The sequence below is a fragment of the Nicotiana tomentosiformis genome, chromosome 10 (genome assembly GCF_000390325.3).
Source record: "Nicotiana tomentosiformis chromosome 10, ASM39032v3, whole genome shotgun sequence".
NCBI classification, from domain to species: domain Eukaryota; kingdom Viridiplantae; phylum Streptophyta; class Magnoliopsida; order Solanales; family Solanaceae; genus Nicotiana; species Nicotiana tomentosiformis.
The window spans coordinates 74,747,567-74,769,803 of NC_090821.1; the positions used below are offsets into that span (position 1 = coordinate 74,747,567).

Below are 22,237 nucleotides of genomic sequence, written 5' to 3' on the forward strand. Positions count from 1 at the left end.
GAGATGTATACGAAAACTATTTTGCAAATCAAAAGTGGAGACTCACCACGGATCATTGGTGATTGCAACGGGAGTTTCTCATGGCACGTTGTACAGGACAAATGCAGAAATATGCAAAGGTGAATTGAGCGCGGCACAAGATGAGATTTCTGCAGATTTGTAGCACAAAATAATGAGTCATACGAGCGAGAAGGGATTGCAGATTCTTGACAGGAAATCACTCATTTCTTATGCCAAAGTTACATTGGTAAAACCTTGTGACTATTGTTTATTTGGTAAGCAAAATAGAGTCTCATTTCAGACATCTTCTGAAAGAAAATTGAATATATTTGATTTGGTATATTCTGATATTTGCAGTCCAATAAAAATTGAATCGATGGGCGGTAACAAATATTATGTTACTTTTATTGATGATGCTTCACGAAAATTATGGGTTTATATTATAAAAACCAAAGATCAGGTGTTTCATGTTTTCCATAAGTTTTATTCTCTGGTGGAAAGGGAGACAGGCCAAGAGCTAAAGCGTCTCTGAAGTGACAATGAATGTGAGTACGCTTCGAGGGAATTTGAAGAGTATTGTTCGAACCATGGGATAAGAAATGAAAAAACAGTTTCTGGAACCCCGCAACACATTGGTGTAGCTGAGAGAATGAATCGCACCATTGTTGAGAAGGTGAGAAGCGTGCTCAGAATGGCTAAACTGCTTAAGTCATTCTGGGGTGAAGTAGTTCAGATAGCCTGTTACCTGATCAATAGGAGTCCATCAGTTTCATTGGAGTTTGACATCCCAGAGAGAGTTTGGACCAACAAGGAGGTGTCCTACTCATATCTAAAGGTGTTCGATTACAAAGCTTTTGCACATGTACCAAAGGAGCAGAGAACAAAGCTGGATGATAAATCCGTTCCCTGCATATTCACCGGATATTGAGATGAAGAATTTGGGTACAAATTGTGGGATCCTGTAAAGAAGAAGGTCATTAGAAGCAGAGATATAATCTTCCGAGAAAGTGAAGTTTGAGCTATAGACGATCAGTCAGAGAAGGCTAAGAATCGTATAATCCCTAACCTTGTTACTATTCCTTCTACTTCTAACAATCCCACAAGTGCAGAAAGTAGGATCGACGAGGTTGCCGGGCGGGGGGAGCAACCTGGTGAGGTTATTGAGCAGGGGGAGCAACTTGATGATGATGTCGAGCAAGTAGAGTACCCCACTGAGGAAGAAGAACAACCTCAACCTCTAAGGAGATCAGATAGGCCAATGGTAGATTCATGCAAGTACCCATCCATAGAGTATGTCCTCATCAGTGATGAAGGGGAGCCAGAAAGTCTTAAAGAGGTGTTGTCCCATCCAGAACAGAACCAGTGGATGAAAGCCATAAAAGAAGAGATGGAATTTCTGCAAAAAAATAGCACGTACAAGCTGGTTGAACTTCCAATGGGTAAAAAACCACTCAAATGCAAATGAGTGTTTAAACTCAAGAAAGATGGAAAATGCCAAGCTGGTAAGTTCGATTAGTGGTAAAAGGCTTCGAACAGAAGAAATGTATTGATTTTGACGAAATTTTCTCACATGTTATCAAAATGACTTCTATTCGAACAATCTTGAGCTTAACAGCTAGCCTAGATCTTGAAGTGGAGCAGCTGGACATGAAAACTATATTTCTTCACGGAGATTTAGAAGAGGAGATCTATATGGAGCAGCCAAAAGGATTTGAAGTAGCTGGAAGGAAACACATAGTGGGCAAACTGAATAAGAGTCTTTATCGGTTGAAGCAGGCACCAAGGCACTAGTACAAGAAGTTTGACTCATTCATGAAAAGTCAAACTTACACAAAGACACATTCTGATCCATGTGTGTACTTCAAAAGATTTTCTAACAACAATTTTATTATTTTGTTGTTGTATGTGGATGGCATGTTAATTGTAGAAAAAGACAAGGAGTTGATCGCAAAGTTGAAGGGAGATTTGTCCAAGTCATTTAATATGAAGAACTTGGGCCCATCACAACAAATTCTGGGCATGAAGATAGTTCGAGAGAGAACAAGCAGAAAGTTGTGGCTGTCTCAAGAGAAGTATATTGAATGTGTACTGGAACGCTTCAGCATGAAGAATGCTAAGCCAGTCAGCACACCTCTTGCTAGTCATCTTAAGTTAAGCAAGAAGGTGTGTCCTACAACAATGGAGGAAAAGGAGAGCATGACCAAAGTTCCTTATTCCTCTGCCGTCGGAAGTTTGATATATTCAATGGTATGCACTATACCTGATATTGCTCACACAGTTGGTATTATCAGTAGGTTTCTTGGAAATCTTGGAAAAAAATACTGGGAAGTAGTCAAGTGGATACTCAAGTACCTGAGAGGTACCGCAGGAGATTGTTTGTGCTTTGGAGGATCTGATCTTGAAGGGCTATACAGTTGCTGATATGACAGGTGACATTGATAACAGAAAATCCACTACCAGATATTTGTTTACATTCATGGGGAGCTATATCATGGCAGTCGAGGTTGCAGAAGTTTGTCGTACTCTCTACAACTGGAGTAGAGTATATTGCTGCTACTAAAGCTGGCAATGAGATGATATGGTTGAAACGGTTTCTTCAAGAGCTTGGATTGCCTCAAAAGGAGTATGTTGTCTATTGTAACAGCCAAAGTGCAATAGACCTTAGCAAGAACTCCATGTACTATGCAAGGACCAAACATATCGATGTGAGATATCATTGGATTCGAGAAATGGTAGAGAATGAATCTCTAAAAGTCTTGAAGATTTCTACTAGTGAGAATCCCACAGATATGCTGACCAAGGTGGTACCATGAGACAAGTTTGAATTGTGCAAAGAGCTTGTCGACATGCACTCAAGCTAGAAGTCTGATATTACCTCTTTCATGTGAATGAGTCTGGAGGGGGAGATTTGTAGGGTCCATCCCTATAAATAAAAAAAACGAAAAGGAAGGAAAAGTGTCAGATTCCATCATGACTTCTTTGATTTGCAAATCTGCAAATTGTCAAAAATAGTAGGCGTCAGACAAAGTGCAATAACCAATCGTTTTGATTGGTGGAAGATTGGGCGCTCAACACTATAAAAGGAGAGTTTCGGCTCTTATTTTATCACATCGAGAGCATAGAGAGCAGTGTAAGGTATTCACACGCGGTGTAGTATGTGAGAAAAAATAGAGAGTGTGAGCGATATTGTAGTGAGGTGAGAATCTCAAAAGAGGATATTTCTTTTGAGTGTATAGTAGTTCCTGCAGTATATACTCGGGACTATGGAGTATAAAATTCCTCATTATAGTGGATTACTTTGTTCCTCTCGGGCTCGTGGTTTTTCCCTTATTAAGAAGGGTTTTTCACGTTAAAATCTTTGTATCCTTGTTGTTCTTTTTTATTCTTGATCACCGTATCTCAGCACTGCGTTATTATTCCGCTGTTATTACCGTGAATATTATTTCTGCGGGGGGTTATTTCCAACACCAAGCACGTGGATATTCTTCCTATAATAAGTAATGGTAAGACTCGAACCCATGACTTATGTCTATTATGATACCATGTTGGTGTGACCATTTTATCTAAAAGCTTAAGTTGTTAGAAATAACATGTTTTTAGTTAGTTAATTAAGCCAAACGTCAATGCATTTGAACTCTTAAAACTACGCATTCTAATGGTGAACATTTGTAGTTGTACAAAATTTGACACTGACTCATATTGAATGACTAAAGACCTTATTGATCAGAACCTATTATGGTTGAATTTAGAATATGTACAAAAACATAAAGTCAGAGCTCCTACAAGCTACCCTGCCAACCACATCCACGATTTCAGAACCCAAATTGTAGACAAGTACAAGGAGATATTGAGGACTGGGAAGAGTTACAGCAAAACTTTGTGAAGTGAAATATGATAAATGTCAAAATGAAATGAACCACACCCGGTGTGAGGAGGGATATGAAAGAGAAGCAAAAAAGTCTTTAAAGGAAATAAGATGCTCAAGTGAAACTTCTTAAATATGGAAGCATCATAATGTAGTGGTGGGAGGTAGCATGTACCCATAGAATAAGCCGAGTTGTGCCCAAGCTTGTCCGGACACCACCGTTATAAAACAAAATGACAGCATCGTTAGAAGTCTAATGCAACCCTTGATATGCAAAACATTGACAGAATTGCTTAGAGACAAAGATAAGTCTATGTAAAAACACAAACATACAAGTAGTGGTGGCAAAATGGTTAAAAGAAAATAGTTATCCACCCATATTATCTATTAAAAAATGGGTTGGATAATGGACTTTTTAAAAACGAGTCAAATATGGATAAGAACCATATTATCCACTTAGAAAATGGATAACCAAGTGGATAACTAATGGGTTTAACTTTTATATTTATAAAATCTCAAATTGGGGGTTCCTCAAGTGTGAGAGACTTGGAATTCCCCAAAAAATGATCATATTCAAGAAGCCATTGATAATATGGATATTCATATTAAATATGAATATCCATATTATCCGCCAGTTAACCCGTTTTTATCCGTATTAAATATGGGTCGGATCAGATAATTTACCCATTTTTTGCATTATTCGTTTTGACCCGACCCGCCAGTTTGCCACCCTACATACAAGACTTCTGATTTCATAGCAAAGTGGGAAGACAACACCGAATCAGACGGGCACAAAAAAAAGAAATGATTTCATCCGACCACCGAGATAATTCTATTTCTACTCAGCTAATTGAGAATCCAATAGATAAACTGTCTTTTCTATTGATTTCTCAATAGAACGATTTCTTCTGTGCCACAAACTACATTCAAGCCTGTCATAAAATTGAATAATGTTATGAATATATTATATTATGGATGTTCATTTAGTACTCCGTTGTAAATAAGATTCCTGAAGAAGTTTATCCATATGAGACTCCGCCATAAATACATTTATCTATTTAGTACTCTATTGGAAATAAGCCTCCTGAAGAAGCTTATCCTTTCGGTACTCCGTTATGGATAAATATTACCCATGATAGAAGATTATCTATATCTGGCACAACAGTTTAGAGCAGCAGCTTACACAGCAGCTTACAAGCAGCTTGCAGTAGCAGCTTACACAGCAGCTTGCAGTAGCAGCTTACACAGCAGCTTCCTTTCTTCTATAAATAGAGGAGAATTCAGTTCATTATGTACATAAGTTTGAAGTTTGAATAATATATCAGTTTCTCTATATACTTGTCTTTACTTTACAGTCTTTATTTTATAACACGTTATCAGCACGAGACTCTGCCATCTCGAGAAAATACTTTGAAAGTATTAGAGGTACGAACTTTCTTTTTCTAAATAATGTCAAATCTTTCTAAACTTGAGTTTGTAGCCCTGGATATATCGGGCAAAAGCTACATGTCTTGGGTGCTTGATGCCGAAATTCATCTTGATGCGATGGGTCTGGCAGACACCATCAAAGATAAAAAATCAGGCATCAAACCAAGACCGTGCCAAAGCAATGATATTCCTACGCCATCACCTTGATGAGGGCCTGAAAATGGAATATCTTACTGTTAAAGATCCAATCATATTGTGGAGTAATTTGAAAGATAGATATGACCACCTGAAGATGGTCGTTCTTCCACAGGCACGTTATGATTTGACTCATCTAAGGCTACAAGATTTTAAATCTATCAGTGAGTATAATTCTGCTATGTTCAGAACTATTTCCCAATTGAAACTATGTGGTGATAATATTACTGATCATGATATGTTGGAGAAAACTTTCACCACTTTTCATGCCTCGAATATGCTCCTGCAGCAGCAATATCGAGAGATGAGATTCAAAAAGTATTCTGAACTTATCTCACATCTTCTTGTAGCCGAGCAACATAATGGGCTATTAATGAAAAATCATGAAAGCCGACCTACTGGTTCTTGTCCATTCCCTGAAGTGAATGAGACGAACTTCCACCAATCTAAACGTGGAAGAGGACGTGGCCCCAGTCGTGGTCATGGCCGTGGTCGGGGAGGAAACTCTAATCGTGGTAATAATAATGCACCAAAGAACCCTCCTCACCACCAGCAGTGGAAAAGGAAGGAACAAAAGCATGAAGCGGTGCAAGCAGCAAAGCCAGAAAATGCATGCTATAGATGTGGAGGAAAAAGGCACTGGTCACGTACATGCCATACGCCAAAGCACCTGGTTGAGCTATATCAAGCTTCCCTGAAGAAGACAGAGAAAAATGCTGAAGCAAATTTTATTTCTGAAGATAATTTAGACTTCATGCATTTGGATGTAGCTGATTACTTTGCACTCCCAGAAGGAGAAACAAGTCATGTGATCGGTAGTGAATCTGTAGAGATGTAAATATTTTAATTTTTGTTATTTGTAGTAGATAGTATAGTTATGTAATTGTTGTACATAAATAAAAGTTATAATGTTTACTATCATATTTATTTTGTTTATGTCATTTTGAAGAATATGGATAATCCTCAAATTATGTTTGGATCAAAGACCAATCATGAAGATATTTGTGTAGTTGATAGTGGAACAACTCATGTCATATTCAAAGATCAGAAATACTTTTCTTATTTGCATAAGGAAAAAGCAAATGTTTCTACAATTTCTGGTAATATAAGTTTGATTGAAGGCTCCGAAAGAGCTATTGTATTTCTGTCTAAGGGAACAAAACTTATTATCGACAATGCATTGTACTCCTCCAAGTCCCGAATAAACTTGTTGAGTTTTATAGATATCCGCCGAAATGGGTATCATGTTGAGACAATAGATGAAATGAATGTGGAATATCTTTGTATTACAAAAAATATTTCTGGCCAGAAATGCATTGTAGAAAAGTTACCAACTTTATCTTTTGGCTTATATTATTCAAAGATTAGTACAGTTGAAGCACACTCTATCATAAATCAGAAGTTTACTGATTCAAATACTTTTGTACTTTGGCATGGCTGTTTGGGCCATCCTGGATCAATAATGATGAGACGAATTACTGAAAATTCGAGTGGGCATCCATTAAAGAACCTGAAGATTCTTACAAATAATGAATTTTCTTGTGATGCTTGTTATCAAGGCAAAATGATCACTAGACCATCACCAATGAAGGTTGGCATTGAGTCCCCTACCTTCTTAGAACGTATACATGGGGATATATGTGGACCTATTCACCCACCAAGTGGGTTGTTTAGATATTTTATGGTCCTAATAGATGCATCTTCAAGATGGTCTCATGTGTGCCTATTATCATCTCGCAACCTGGCGTTTGCAAAGTTATTAGCCCAAATAATTCGATTAAGGGCACAATTCCCAGATTATCCTATAAAGGCTATTCGCCTTGATAATGCTGGAGAATTCTCATCTCAAGTTTTTGATGATTGCTGTCTATCAGTTGGGATAAAAGTTGAATATCCGGTAGCTTATGTTCATTCTCAAAATGGCCTTGCAGAGTCATTTATTAAACGACTGCAATTGATAGCAAAACCACTACTTATGAAAACAAAATTGCCCACTATTGTTTGGGGTCATGCTATCTTGCACGCAATATCACTTATCCGTCTCAGACCAACACATTATAATAAATATTCTCCGTCACAATTAGTTTTTGGTCATGAACCAAATATTGCCCATCTACGAATTTTTGGATGTGCTGTATATGTGCCAGTAGCACCACCACAACGCAGTAAGATGGGCCCCCAAAGAAGGTTAGGAATATATATTGGGTTTGAATCACCCTCTATTATTCGCTATCTTGAACCATTGACGGGAGATTTATTTACTGCTCGATTTGCAGATTGTCGATTTGATGAAACAAATTTACCACAATTAGGGGGAGAGAAAAAGGAAATCAAAAGAGAAATTATGTGGAAAGTTTCATCATTATCTCACTTTGATCCACGTACCGCTATATGTAATCAGGAGGTCTAGAAGATTATCCATTTTCAGAATATAGCAAATCAAATGCCAGACGCATTTACTGATTTGAAAAGGATAACTAAGTCGCATATCCCTGCAGAGAATGTACCTATCCGAATTAATGTCCCAGCAAGACCATCTATTAGCATGAGAGCTAGTGAACCTAAAGCACGCCTGAAGCGTGGTAGGCCTATGGGTTCTAAGGATCGAAATCCTAGAAAAAGAAAATCGACAAATGATCAAAATGATATTATGAAGAGATCTCCTGAAGAGACCCAAGATCTGATTAGTTATGAGATTCCTGAAGAAATCAATAAACCCGAGACTCAAGTGAGCGAAGAACTTTTAATAAGTTCTACTGGTGATGGGATTAATTTAAATCGATCTGAAATAGTGGTGGATAATATTTTTGTATATAATGTTGCACTTAATATTATGCAAGATAGTGAGGATTTTGAACCCCGATCTGTCGAAGAATATCAACAAAGATCTGATTGGCCAAAATGGCAAGGGGCAATTCAATCAGAATTGAACGCACTTGCTAAAAGAGAGGTCTTTGGACCAATAGTCCAAACACCTACTGGTATAAAACCAGTTAGTCATAAATGGGTTTTTGTGTGAAAAAGGAATGAGCAAAATGAAGTTGAAAGATACAAAGCTCGTCTTGTCGGACACGGATTCTCACAACGACCTGGAGTCGATTATGAAGAAACATATTCACCCGTTATGGATGCCATAACATTTCGATATCTCATCAGTTTAGCCTTACGTGAAAGACTTGAAATACATATGATGGATGTGGTTACAGCTTATCTGTACGGGTCACTTGATAATTAGATTTACATGAAAATTTCTGAAGGATTTAAAATGCCTGAAGCATATTCAAAATCTCGGGAAATGTACTCAATCAGATTACAAAGATCTTTGTATGGTTTAAAACAATCTGGGTGCATGTGGTATAATCGCCTCAGTGAATATTTGTTGAAAGAGGGTTACATAAATGATGTTATTTGTCTATATATTTTTATAAAGAAAATGGCATTAGAATTTGTTATACTTGCTATTTATGTTGATGACATAAATCTTGTTGGAACTCCAGAAGAGCTCCAAAAGGCAATTAAATATCTTAAGAAAGAATTTGAGATGAAAGATCTTGGAAAGACAAAACTTTGTCTTGGACTGCAAATTGAATATTTAGCAAATCGGATCTTTATGCATCAATCAGCCTATACAGAAAGGGTCTTAAAACGCTTTTACATGGACAAAGCGCACCCATTGAGACATCAATGGTTGTTCGATCACTTGAAGTGAATAAGGACCCGTTCCGACCTCCAGAAGAGGATGAGGAACTCCTGGGTCCTGAAACACCCTATCTCAGTGCAATTGGTGCACTTATGTATCTTGCTAATGCTACAAGGCCTGACATAGTATTTTCTGTTAATTTACTAGCAAGATATAGCTCTTCTCCTACACGGAGACATTGGAACGGGATTAAGCATATATTGCGATATTTAAAGGGAACTCTTGATATGGGTTTGTTTTATGCTAACAAAGATAGTGCAGATCTTGTTGGTTATACAAATGCAGGTTATTTATTTGATCCCCTTAAAGCTAGATCTCAAACCGGGTACGTGTTTACATGTGGAGGTACTATCATATCATGGCGCTCCACAAAATAATCTATTGTTGCTACTTCTTCAAATCATGCTGAAATAATAGCCATTCATGAAGCAAGTAGGGAATGCATATGGTTGAGATCAATAATTCATTTTATTCGAGAAAAATATAATTTGGAATGTGAGAAAAGACCCACAATTTTATACGAAGACAATGCTGCATGCATAGCCCAATTGAAGGGAGGATTTATAAAAGGAGATAGAACGAAGCACATTTCACCAAAATTATTCTACACACACGATCTTCAGAAAAATGGTGACATTGATGTGCAACAAATCCGTTCAAGTGACAATCCGGCAGATTTATTCACCAAATCTTTACCAACTTTAACTTTTGAGAAGATGGTATACAAGATTGGAATGCGGAGACTTAAATATATGAAACAAGGTTTTCATCAGGGGGAGTAAAATACGCGATGTACTCTTTTTTCCTTATTAAGGTTTTTTCCCACAGGGTTTTCCTTATAAAGTTTTTAATAAGGCAGCTAGCAATGCATATTACTAAATATGTGTACTCTTTTTCCTTCACTAGGATTTTTTCCCACGGGGTTTTTCCTAGTAAGGTTTTAACGAGACACATTATCTTTTAATGAACATCCAAGGGGGAGTGTTATGAATATATTATATTATGGATGTTCATTTAGTACTCTGTTGTAAATAAGCTTCCTGAAGAATTTTATCCATATAAGACTCCGCCATAAATATATTTATCTATTTAGTACTCTATTGGGAAATAAGCCTCATGAAGAAGCTTATCCTTTCGGTACTCCGTTATGAATAAATATTACCCATGATAGAAGATTATCTATATCTGGCACAACAGTTTAGAGCAGCAGCTTACAAGCAGCTTATACAGCAGCTTACACAGCAGCTTACAAGCAGCTTGCAGTAGCAGCTTACACAGCAGCTTGCAGTAGCAGCTTACACAACAGCTTCCTTTCTTCTATAAATAGAGGAGAATTCAGTTCATTATGTACATAAGTTTGAAGTTTGAATAATATATCAGTTTCTCTCTATACTTGTCTTTACTTTACAGTCTTTATTTTATAACAAATAAGTCTAATATATCTAAAAGTTTGACAAATAATTAAAATAAAAATTCCTCAATAGATTTACAAATACTTGATAATAATATTACAAATAGATAAAATATAAAAAAAATTTGGTCCTTGCAGAAGTTTTATATCATTATCTCTGCTGCTCGCTTATTTTGTACTTCGGACAACGAAAAAAATAGATAATTATACTTACAAAGTTAGCCGTGGAACCGCTACATTGATAACTTGATAATATTTTTTCGAGTCTAATTATCGGTTCAGCTGAAATTTCCACGGGAAAATGACACCGCATAACCATTTTCAAAATAAAAGCCAAAAAAATGTATATTGTTTGTATATATATATATATATATATATATATATATATATATATATATATATATACAAACAATATACATTCTGTATGTTATATATAAAAATTATACAAATTTAATACACTTTTCGGGCTACTAAATATAAATAATTTTTGGCGCGAGCTAAAAGTAATAATACAAGCAACTTACAAGTCGGGCCATCTTACTTTTTTCCTTTAACTTAAAGCAAAAATAATTGCATTAAATATGATTAAACGCTTAAATTATTTAATAATTGGGTGATTTATATTTAAGAGGGAGTGCACAAATTCGAATTAATTGAATTCCAAAGTAGACTAGTACCGTATATAGTGTAAAACTAAAAACAATTACAGTTTCACTTAAGAATAACACTCTTTTATTAATACTAACAATCTGATTAACATAATTTTATATTATTATTTCCTATTTTGTATCTCTTAATTTAGTTTTGCTCATTATTGATGTAATCTTTTAACAAATATATACCAAACCTTTTTTACTTTCCAAATAAAAATATGGTAATCAAATATAACTACTTTTTTCCAAACATAACTACTTATTTAAACAAAAAGTACAAAAGAGAAAAGCGGTAGAAAGGGAAATAAAAATAACGCTTCCTCGGATATCTCTCTTTTACCTTGGTACGCACATTTGAGCGGCCAGAATTAGGGTTTTTGTACTACGAGGAGAAAATCGATTTTCCGTTCCTGTCGATCGGAGAAATTCCTTTAAAAATGGTGAACGAGAAGATTGAATTTCAGGTCTATAACACAATGACGAAACAAAAGGAGGTTTTCATACCGAAGGAACCAGGTAAGGTGAAATTGTACGTTTGCGGCGTTACCAGTTATGATTTCAGTCATATCGGCCATGCTCGAGCTTATGTCGCCTTTGACGTCCTCTACAGGTCAAATTTAATTCAAATTTCTTTCAATTTTAATGTATTAATTGGATATTTATATTTTTGTTTCATTAGAGTTGTTTGTAATTTTTGACTTGTTGATTTGTTGCTGAGTTGTGTTTGGTGTAAAATTGTGCTGAAATTAGTTCGTAGGGAAAGTTGATTGATAGAGAAACATGATTTGAGATTTAGAAAATCGGAAGTAAACACTTGCATTTAGGAGAATTTTGTTTTTATTTATGACGGTGGTGTTCGGGCCAGCTTGTGCGTACATCGACTATTCCACCGGATACTTGCTACCTATCAGAACAGGAACTGAGTACGCAGGGGAAGTTGATTGATAGAAAAACATGATTGGAGATTTAGGAGAATTAGAAGTCTGAGTAAAACAGTTGCATTTAGGAGAAATTTGTTTTTATTTATGACGGTGGTGTCCGGGCTAGCTTGTGTGCACCTCAATTATTCCACCGGGTACCTGTTACCTATCAACACAGGAATCGAGTAACTTTGCCCCCCTCAAGGCTTAGGCAGTACACAGGGAAAGTGATTGATAGAAAAACATGATTGGAGATCTAGGAAAATCGGAAGTCTGAGTAAAACAGTTGCATTTAGAAGAATTTTGTTTTTATTCATGACGGTGGTGTAAGGGTCAGCTTGCACGTACCTCGACTATTACACCAGGTAGTTGGTGCCTATCAGCACAGGAACCGGGTAACTTTGTCCGCTAAGGCTTATGCAGATGGGAGAAAGAAATCACTGAGTGTTCGTTTAGTGGAATTTGGGGGATCTAATTGGAGTTGTTGTGAAATAACTGGTTTGAATAGAACTGGAAAGTTTGATTTTGTTTGTTGTATGTGAGTGAAAGAAGTAGGGGAAGTTGGTTGATTGAGAATCATGATTGGTAATTTAGTAGGAACAACACCAACAACAACATACCCAATATTATCCCACACCGTGGGGTCTGGGGATGGTAGTGTTTACGCAGACCTTACCCCTACCTTGTGAGGATAGAGAGGCTGTTTGAGTAAAACATCGTCTCATTGAGGGGAACCTAGGGGATCTAATTGGAACTATTCTGGAATTTGGGGGAGGAGAACAATGAGGTCTCAGCTGTAAATCCAGCGGAGGCAAAAACACTAGGTGATTTCATCTTATCTGCCTAAGCCTTGGTGGGCAGAGTTATCCAGCAGTGCTGGTGGGAGGTAGAAGGTACCGGTGGTTGGTAATGTATTGTATTGCATTTTCTATAGAATAAGTTTGTGCCTTTTGTAACGTGCTATATGTGGCTGGTGCAATTTTTCACCTGTTTACCGGATTAACTTGGACTTAGCAGCTTCTTGAAGTCATTGAATATGGGGACCAAAAAGAGCTTTACTTGCCTACAAAAAGGAGAAAAGAAAAAAAAGAAAGAAAAGAACTCATGAAGTGTTTTTTTTTTAACTTGTATGTGTTTCGATTATTGTGGAACTTTTCTTATCTATCCTGTGTTTTGCTATGGCTCAATGTTGGTGCATTTATATTAGTTCTTTTAGTAGTCTGATTGTCTTTATTTCAAAATACTGACAGTCTGATGGAAATTTCCATAATTTGGAATTTGCAGATATCTGAAATACTTGGGATACGATGTTGTGTATGTGCGCAATTTCACCGATGTAGATGACAAGGTGAGATTCACTTTTATTTGGGGAGTAGGTCTCTTTTTCGTCCTCTCTCCCAAGATAAAAGGAATTTCTTGACCTAAGAAAAGGAAACAATTTATTCTAGACCTTCTTATTTTTATTTTATGATAAACTTGGCAATATCAGTTAGCTCACTTTATATAATACTTCAGATGCATAACAGTCTGTTCTTTCCAGATAATTAAGCGCGCTAATGAGACTGGAGAAGACCCAATTGCTTTGAGTGGTCGATTCTGCCAAGAATTTCTAAAAGACATGGATGATCTCCAGTGCCTCCTACCGACTCATCAGCCTCGTGTTACTGACCATATGGAGCAGATCAAGGAAATGATAGCTAAGGTTCTCACGTCTAAATAATCTCTTCCACACCCTGTTCTGACAATTAAAAGCTTATTGATATGCTCCCTCCCATTTCTCCCTGTAATAACAAAATTAAGTAGGAATCTCACTTGAGAAGGGACAGGGTTTGGTGATGTTGTCGGAAGTAGAATCTGTATCTCCATAGAGATGTAACGCCTGATGCTTTTTCCATATGTTCTTCTGTTCTATTAAAGCTGCTATTGCATTTTTCTGATGCACTCTTTTCTCTATTATCTTTTTGCCGGACAGAGGTTGTGATAGACTCCATATTTGGATAGAAATGTTATCTGAATACTCTTGAAAACCATGAATGCCATTTTGCTAGTTGGGATTCATCTCGCGATGCTTATTTGACGTTATATGTGATTTCTCCTACTCTGAAGTTTAACAACATGAATACTGATCTAAACAATAGCAAAAAACATGAATACTGATCTTGTTCTGTAATGCAAATTTGTTTCTTCATTATTGCTGCTTTTGAAAAAAAAGGCTAAGAACTTCATTCCGAGAATGTTTACTTTATACTGAAAGAGAGGCTGGAGTATTTGTTCTTGTATATAATGAGAGAAAATGTATATGTCGAACGGATGAAAAATGCGGTCAGGAGAAGTAAAACTCTGTCTTTGATGTGAGAAAAGTTCAAAATCTCTGTTTTTCTTCTTCCCCAGATATGCTCTGCTTTCTACTAAATGATAGTGTTGTTTATGCGCTAATGATCTTCAGGTCTCGCCTGCAGATAATAACCAATGGCTGTGCATACACAATTGATGGAGATGTTTATTTCTCTGTCGATAGTTTTCCAGAGTATGGTCGATTATCTGGACGAAAATTAGAAGATAATCGAGCCGGAGAACGCGTTGCAGTTGATTCAAGAAAGCGAAATGCTGCTGACTTTGCCTTGTGGAAGGTGGGAAATTTTCTTTACTGTTCTACAAAGTTACTGTTTTAGCCTTACATGCCAATTTCATTTCTTTACAGGCTGCAAAGCCTGGTGAACCAAGTTGGGAGAGCCCCTGGGGTCCTGGAAGACCAGGTTGGCATATAGAATGCAGTGCAATGAGTGCGCAATATCTGACACATTCCTTCGATATACATGGTGGCGGAATGGACTTGACTTTTCCTCACCATGAAAATGAGATCGCACAGAGTTGCGCTGCTTGCCGGGAGAGTAACATTAGCTACTGGATGCATAATGGTTTTGTAACCATAGACGATGAGAAAATGTCGAAATCTTTGGGGAACTTCTTCACTATACGTGAGGTATAATGTCCTCATTAGCTACTGTCTTGATGTGGTTCTTTTTACAATGCTCTGGCTCATAGCATACATGTTTCGTAGGTAACTCGATTGTATCATCCCATTGCATTGAGGTACTTCTTGTTGGGGATGCACTACCGGTCTCCTGTTAATTACTCAATATCACAGATAGAAATTGCTTCAGAATCTGTGTTCTACCTTTATCAGGTCAGGAAAAATCTTTAATGTCCTTTTTAATACCTCATAGTTCAATTATTTTTGCTTCGTAATGACTGATACAAGCAATTCCAATTGGCGTCTCTTTAATTTCTGGCTATCCATACTTGTTCCTTTTATATCTGCAGTCAAGAGCATATCTCACAGGCTGCTTTTAGTGGCTTGTAGTTCTATTGCTACTTCATATGCTCAATAACTGAATTGAGTAATATGGCTTATGATTTCAGCAATGTACTAGTTCAATAAAAAATGAAAGGTTGTATGAACCTTTTATATCTATTTCTGATCTTTATCCTATTAGATGAATGTTCATGCAACTTTGAAACTTTGTCTCGCCAAAATAGAATTTGTAGTTAGCATCTGTCTTCTTTTTAGCCATTTATTTGGGTTATTTTTGTGGTTGATAGACCTTACATGATTGTGAAGAAGCCTTGTCAGTATTCCAACAAGGAACTGAAACTGAAACTGAAGTAAGGGGGGTGCGTGTTAGCCCTCAGGCCCAAGAATGCATAAAGAAGCTGCGTAATGAGTTGGAGACAAAACTTTCTGATGATTTGCATACACCTACTATCTTAAATGCTGCTCTTCAGGAAGCCCTTAGACTTATGAATAGTTCTTTGAACATGCTGAAGGTGGGAAGTCTACATTCCTTTTTCACTTCTGCACATGGCGGTTGTGATATGATTGAAATAATCCATTGTCTTTTGATACTTTCCAGAAAAAGCAGCAAAAGAAACAACAATTATCTGCTGTTTTGTCCCTAGCTGAGCTCCTGAAAGAAGTGAAGGCAGTGTTGGATGTCCTTGGATTGCTCTCTAGTTCAACTTGCGCTGAGGTGCTGTCAAAATTAGTACTCCCTATGTATTAATAATTTTGGCACTCTTTTCTTTTACTTCGATTTTAAAAAAGATTAGCACCTTTCTTTATTTAGAACTAGTTAACATTTACATTTCCCATTGTGTCAGACTTGCCATAGCCCTCATCCGGTACAAAAATAAATATTTTGGTACAAGGGTACTTTTGGTATTCTAACCATATTTGGTTTATGTCCAAAGTCTTTCTTTGTTGGTACACTTGTTTCAAGTCAAGCAATCCCAAACAAACTGGAATAGAGGATACTTTATTTTCCTATTACTATATCACAATTTCAGATGTTGAGTCTTATTTAACTCATTTATTATATTGCGCAGGTTTTGCAGCAGTTTAAAGAGAGAGCATTGAAAAGAGCTGAACTGACGGAGGAAGATATTTTGCATGCAATTGAGGAAAGAACACTAGCGAGGAAAAACAAGGAGTTTGCAAGAAGTGATCAGATTAGAAGTGATTTAGTGGCCAAGGGAATTGCTTTAATGGATATAGGGACAGAAACAGTTTGGAGGCCTTGTGTAAAACCTGAACCAGAGCAGCCTGCTGCAGCAGCTCAACAAGAGCAGTCTGCTGCAGCAGCGCAAAAAGAACAGCCTGTTGCACCATCTCAACCAAAAACTTCTGCTGCAGCACCACAAAAAGAACAGCCCGCTGCACCACTTCAACAAGAATAGCCTGCGGTGCCACCTCAGTAGCCCTTCTCTGATGGCTCAAGTGGAAATTCTTTTCCGGAGTAATCTTCATACTTATTTGAGCTCATTAACTTGTGAACTAGACAGTTTATAGATGAGACATACATGATACTACTTATAGCATTGGGCATGTAGCTAAGATGAGCTGAGGAACTTTTTACCTGGTTCTTTCTTTTTACAGAAAAAAAAGGGGAAGATGGCCTGAGGCTCAGTGCCCGGTTTCTGTTACATTTAGTTGCACATTGAACCCTTTGCCCTTAAAACCCTGCAGCTAAAGGAGCTTACATTTTTTCTGTAGGTTAAGTCGTCTGATTGACATGTAAACTTTATCATTGTTGTACCAAAACTATGATCATGACATATAGCACCAGCATTTTGAGATATTCTTGGATATTGTTCTCTACTGATTGAATAAACTGGTCCCAGTATTTGCTATTTTATTGTAATTGTTTTGCTCCAGTCTATTGTTTCTGTCATTGTTTTATGAATCTGAAAATTGATTCTGGTGTATTTGTGTATGTATTTATGCGTCGGACACTCAGTTTGGAAACTGCCCATTATTTATACCATAATTTGCTTTTGTTTATCTATGTATTTTTAGTTAATTGAGTAAACATTATCATCTTTCTTACTAAATACTGCTGAATTCTTCTTGAAGCAACTTGTTCTACCTTCCTACATTAACAAACATACTGCGTTCACTATTCTGATTGTAATGCAAGTCTTAATACCTATGCAACTAAAGTGAATTCTAGTAATAACTAGAAAAGGGTAGAATACTTTCTCATGATAAAGAAAAGGTATCGTAATTATTTTTAAACAAATAATTTACAGGATGGGATGTAATGTTTCTATAAAGGAATAATGTCACATGTTTCACTTAATTAAACAGAGTGTAATACTTTTACACAACTATAATATAGAAACATCATGCGAAAAATAGTTCACAATTATTGAGAGTTAGCTGTAAAGTGTAAATTGTGATGACAAAATAAAAGGTAAAAAGAATAATCTTGTTAATAATGCACATGATGATAGAGATATACAATGTATCATTAAGAGTACAAGGGCATCCCGAATAATTTACAAGGATTTATCAAGATTTTTGAACTACTCCATTCATTGCCTTGCACATTCAGATATTCTGGTAATTCTTTTTCTTCTTATCTAACATTTTTCCAACTATTATGCAAGATTTAGCTAAATGAACTAGCTAATCAAACACTCTACAATGTTAGCAGGAAAAATTTTGACCACGAAATTAAGGAATAAATATTTTATTTGCGCTCAGTGCAAACTGAACAAACGAATGCAAGACACGTGATTATATATGTATATATATTACATTAGTTTGTAATAATAGTTAAATTAATTGATAAATATAAATCTCGAGTGCTAATAAATATTATCGTAGAACACATTCAAGTAGAATATTATTTAACCATGTGAACCTACAAACATAGGTTATGATAGAGTGATAAATACTCATTTATCTTTAATTAGAAATTACGGGTTTGAACATGAGTATGAACTCACTTTTGTTAGGAAGCTCCTTTACCTTTATTATGGGACTTTCTGGCGTAATTTTATATTTAGTCAGACCCGAATACCGAATAATTTTTTTTTAAAAAACGATGTGAATATCACTCCTGAAGTCATGCCACTAACTTTGTGCCTCTGAACATGCATGACGAATCACAATCAAGGCTGAAAGTAAGTCTTTAGTCCTATAATATGAGTATCAACCGTTATCATTATCATCATTACATATCTTTATTATGTATCTTTGACAATTTATATATATAGGACTTAGTTTGGGTCCCATATTTTGAGTTGTTCTACACTAATAACTAGTTGTCCTCTAATTCTAAGGAGAGTAATCTTAGATTTTAAGCTTCCAATAACGCCGCAAAGTGGCAAAAGAAAGAAAAGGAGAAAATAACAAGGCATAATCCACTTTGTTGGACTTTCTTGTTTCCACAGAAAATGAACTGCTTTTTATAAAGGGTCATCATGCATGATTCATGAGTTGTCTTATATTTTCTGATTTTCCACTAGGTAGTTGGTATTTTGGTTATTTTCTTGACTAATTTAAATTTGCGTCGAATACTGCTCATTAAAGAGGGAAGCATTAAAGGGCAGTCTGATGCACAAAACATGTTGTATTCACGCAGAGCACGGGAAGGATCGCACCTCAAGAGTGTAACGTAGACAATCTACCATAATACATATATTACTGGATACTTCTATGACTCGAATCCGTATCCTATATGTCAAACGGAGATAACTTGATCGTTGATTTAAGGCTCCATTCTATAGAGGAAAGCGTTCTCTACTGTATTTTTTTAAATTTCTGAAGCTTGAACTAAAACCTCTAGCTAACAATGAAGGAATATTATAATACTAGTACTATATATCTCACTGGAATACCGAAAGCAAAATGGCTTTTTTAATATCTTTAGGCTAGCCAATTATACGTGTTGTTAAGCCAAACTATAGAATTCTTTTGAATGAGCCGCTTCTATATGAAAGTCATTTTGCTTTTATTAGAGTTAGTCAATTATCTCGAATATCTCTTAATCACTCCCTCCTATAATTAAATTCGTAATTTGTGATGGAATTGTGACTAATTTTTCCATTATGAAATTTGATTATCTTGTAGTCATTGGAGAATGTTTTGCAAGAGTCGATAGAAAATGTAAGCTTTCTATAATTAAATTAGTTATAGTATTTCTATAATTAATTTTGCTTTTCCTAAATGGTTAATCCCAATCTATTTAGGATTTGGCAGAACCTTATTACTATTATTTATAATCTCCATTCCCTTTGTTTTTACAATCACATTTTTTTTTGGTAATAGGGGAAACCTGCAGCCATAACAACCTCTGTCACAGCCTCTGTCCTTCGGGTGAATACTCTGTGGTGAGCACTTTGTGCGCACTAGGTAAACCTCCCACTGTGTAGTAACTTGCAAACCACACAGAGGGGATGTAAACCGCTACATCACACTTTTAGTAACCAAAATCCAGTGCCTAAAAAATGGCAGTGTTATGTGCCTAGTACTAATTGGCAAGCTATTCATTTTTTCGGTATTGAACACATAGCTGGGGGTTGCCCTATTCAGTCAACAATCAAACAGAGTAATGCATCCGTCTATATCAGTTGGTCTTTCCTTCCTTCGGGATTTATCAAGATTAACACGGATGGCAGTTTTATACCCAATTCAGGATTAGCGAAATTTAGAGGTGTTGTACGAGACGACAAAGGAAAGTGGATAGACGAATTCATCAAAGAAGGTTATCATTGAAACCGACTCAAATGATGCCCTAATGTTACTAAGTGTGAGAAATAATGTCGAAAGTTATCCTGATCATGATTTGATAGAAGAACATAGGCGCCTCATGTCAGAACTTAAAATTTGTCTAGTTCATACTTTGAGACAAGGTAACAATTGCGCCGATCACTTGTCGAAGTTGGGAAGAAAGCAAAACCAAGAATTGGTAATATTACATCAAAATTTGTCTACTGCTTTTGGCCGACATGATTCACGTAGCATATGCTAGGTATCCTAAACATGTAATGTAATGTGGAGGAGGACAAAAATATGAAGTTGTACCATTTGTAAATATTAAGAAGAACATAAATAATATTTCATTTTGTTAATGTAAAGGTAGGCCATCCGTGAGTAACTTGTTAAGAGCAGATATTGGACCCAATTTTGATGTCGCATTTTGGACTGGATTTGCATCAAACTAGCCTTTTAAATAAGGACGTGAATAATCACATCCCTTGCCTATACACCATATATTTTGAGTGTTTAGCTGTCAAGATAAATGAAGTTTCAAAGTGACATTTGTTGCTTCTAACCGCTATTTTTATAACATGATATTTGTATCAAATTAATAAATATAAAATACACATACTTTTCATACGCATATTGGTTAAATCATACGTACCCATTGTATCTTTATACTGTAAGATTAAATTATTTGATTTGACGTAAATATCAAGTACCGTAAATTTTTTAGCGGAGATTGATCAACTAGGGTTAAGTATAAGACAATCCAATTTGCTCATGTACTTCCAAAGCTGAAATAGTATGATTTAATACTTTATTGTGTACGGTAGAATAGCTGTTTCCTTTCTTGCTTCCTAGCTATATATTATAGTACATCTCTTAATTAATGAGATAAGTACTACTATTTGGGTATAAATAAAATTAATAATAAATGCATGATTGTACTAACCAATGGAACTTGCGAAACGCCATATCTTAGGTTATCTATTTCCTAGACTATTTGTATATTACTTGGCCAATGCTTTAAATTATTAAGAGAGATGACCTAATGTGTGTAACATATACGACACGCAAATTAAACTCACTTTGAACTACAATTCTTTAATATTCCTCTAAATAACTTGTCTTGACTTCTCGTTGGACCAAAGTCCATTGGTCCTAATTATGCCAATAAATATTGCATCTAGCTAATATTTTTTTTAAATAATACAAGTGATTCCAAACACCGCAAAGTTTTTTGTTTAATTAAACATATTTCTTAAAGGCAATCAGTAGTAGCCTTGACCAAATCCACATGCCTACAATGTTCTGTGCATGTGATTCTACGTAATTTATATATTTTATACGTAATACGAATTTCTACTAGATACTCTTTACACGAATACTTGTATTCTTTATTTTACTATTGTGGCTCAATTGGATTGCTTCACATTCTCGTCAGTTGGAAAAACCAAGAATTTTCTCAAGGGCGTTCAAACTTAAAAGAAGTGAAAATAATTCTTCGAGAGTGTTCAATATATGTTATATACCTCTAAAACCTAATATTTTATCTATATATTCAGTGTAACTTTCCGACAAAGGATGATCAATTGACCAATCCTTTAAGACATGTAGCTTCGCCCCTGATTCTCGGGGTTTGGGATTGAACTCGGTAAATAGAGAAATTCTTGATTAGAAATCTTCCCGATTAGTGAGTTCTATGCGCTACGAGTTTGGATTAATCGAGTTAGCGGATACCGAATATCAAATTCGTCGCTAAAGTAATTGTCGCCATTGATAAGTGAATAACTATTAACCTAAATAATACAATTTGAAGAGATTGATAATACAGATATACAATGAGATACTCGAAAAAGAATAGAAAATTAAACATAATAGGAATAAGAAAAAAAGGCAAGATATAGACATTCACAAACACTTGGCATGTTTGAAATTGTCAGTTCATATATACAGCCTGGAGCCGACAGAAATAGTTCCACGTGGCAGAAGAATTAACGAATAACAGAACAAAT

At 35.9% G+C, this 22,237-nt stretch overlaps 1 protein-coding gene across 1 annotated transcript; it reads left to right on the top strand.

The window, feature by feature from the left end:
• Positions 1-11,539: 11,539 nt before the first annotated feature.
• LOC104116977 (cysteine--tRNA ligase 2, cytoplasmic) lies at positions 11,540-17,386 on the top strand. The gene is made up of 9 exons (XM_009627943.4): positions 11,540-11,862; positions 13,457-13,520; positions 13,713-13,874; positions 14,632-14,802; positions 14,874-15,155; positions 15,234-15,359; positions 15,776-16,000; positions 16,087-16,203; positions 16,559-17,386. Exons 1-9 carry the CDS (start codon positions 11,690-11,692, stop codon positions 16,907-16,909), a joined length of 1,671 nt encoding a protein of 556 aa, XP_009626238.1. The 5' UTR covers positions 11,540-11,689; the 3' UTR covers positions 16,910-17,386.
• The last annotated feature ends 4,851 nt before the right edge of the window (positions 17,387-22,237 follow it).

What these genes read in the sequence shown, in the direction of transcription:
- LOC104116977 (XM_009627943.4), top strand. Translation starts at nt 11,690, where the DNA reads ATGGTGAACGAGAAGATTGAATTTCAGGTCTATAACACAATGACGAAA. An exon ending in CTGACTTTGCCTTGTGGAAG is followed by an intron (nt 14,803 to 14,873) that starts GTGGGAAATTTT and finishes ATTTCTTTACAG; the next exon opens with GCTGCAAAGCCTGGTGAACC. An exon ending in CTAGTTCAACTTGCGCTGAG is followed by an intron (nt 16,204 to 16,558) that starts GTGCTGTCAAAA and finishes TATATTGCGCAG; the next exon opens with GTTTTGCAGCAGTTTAAAGA.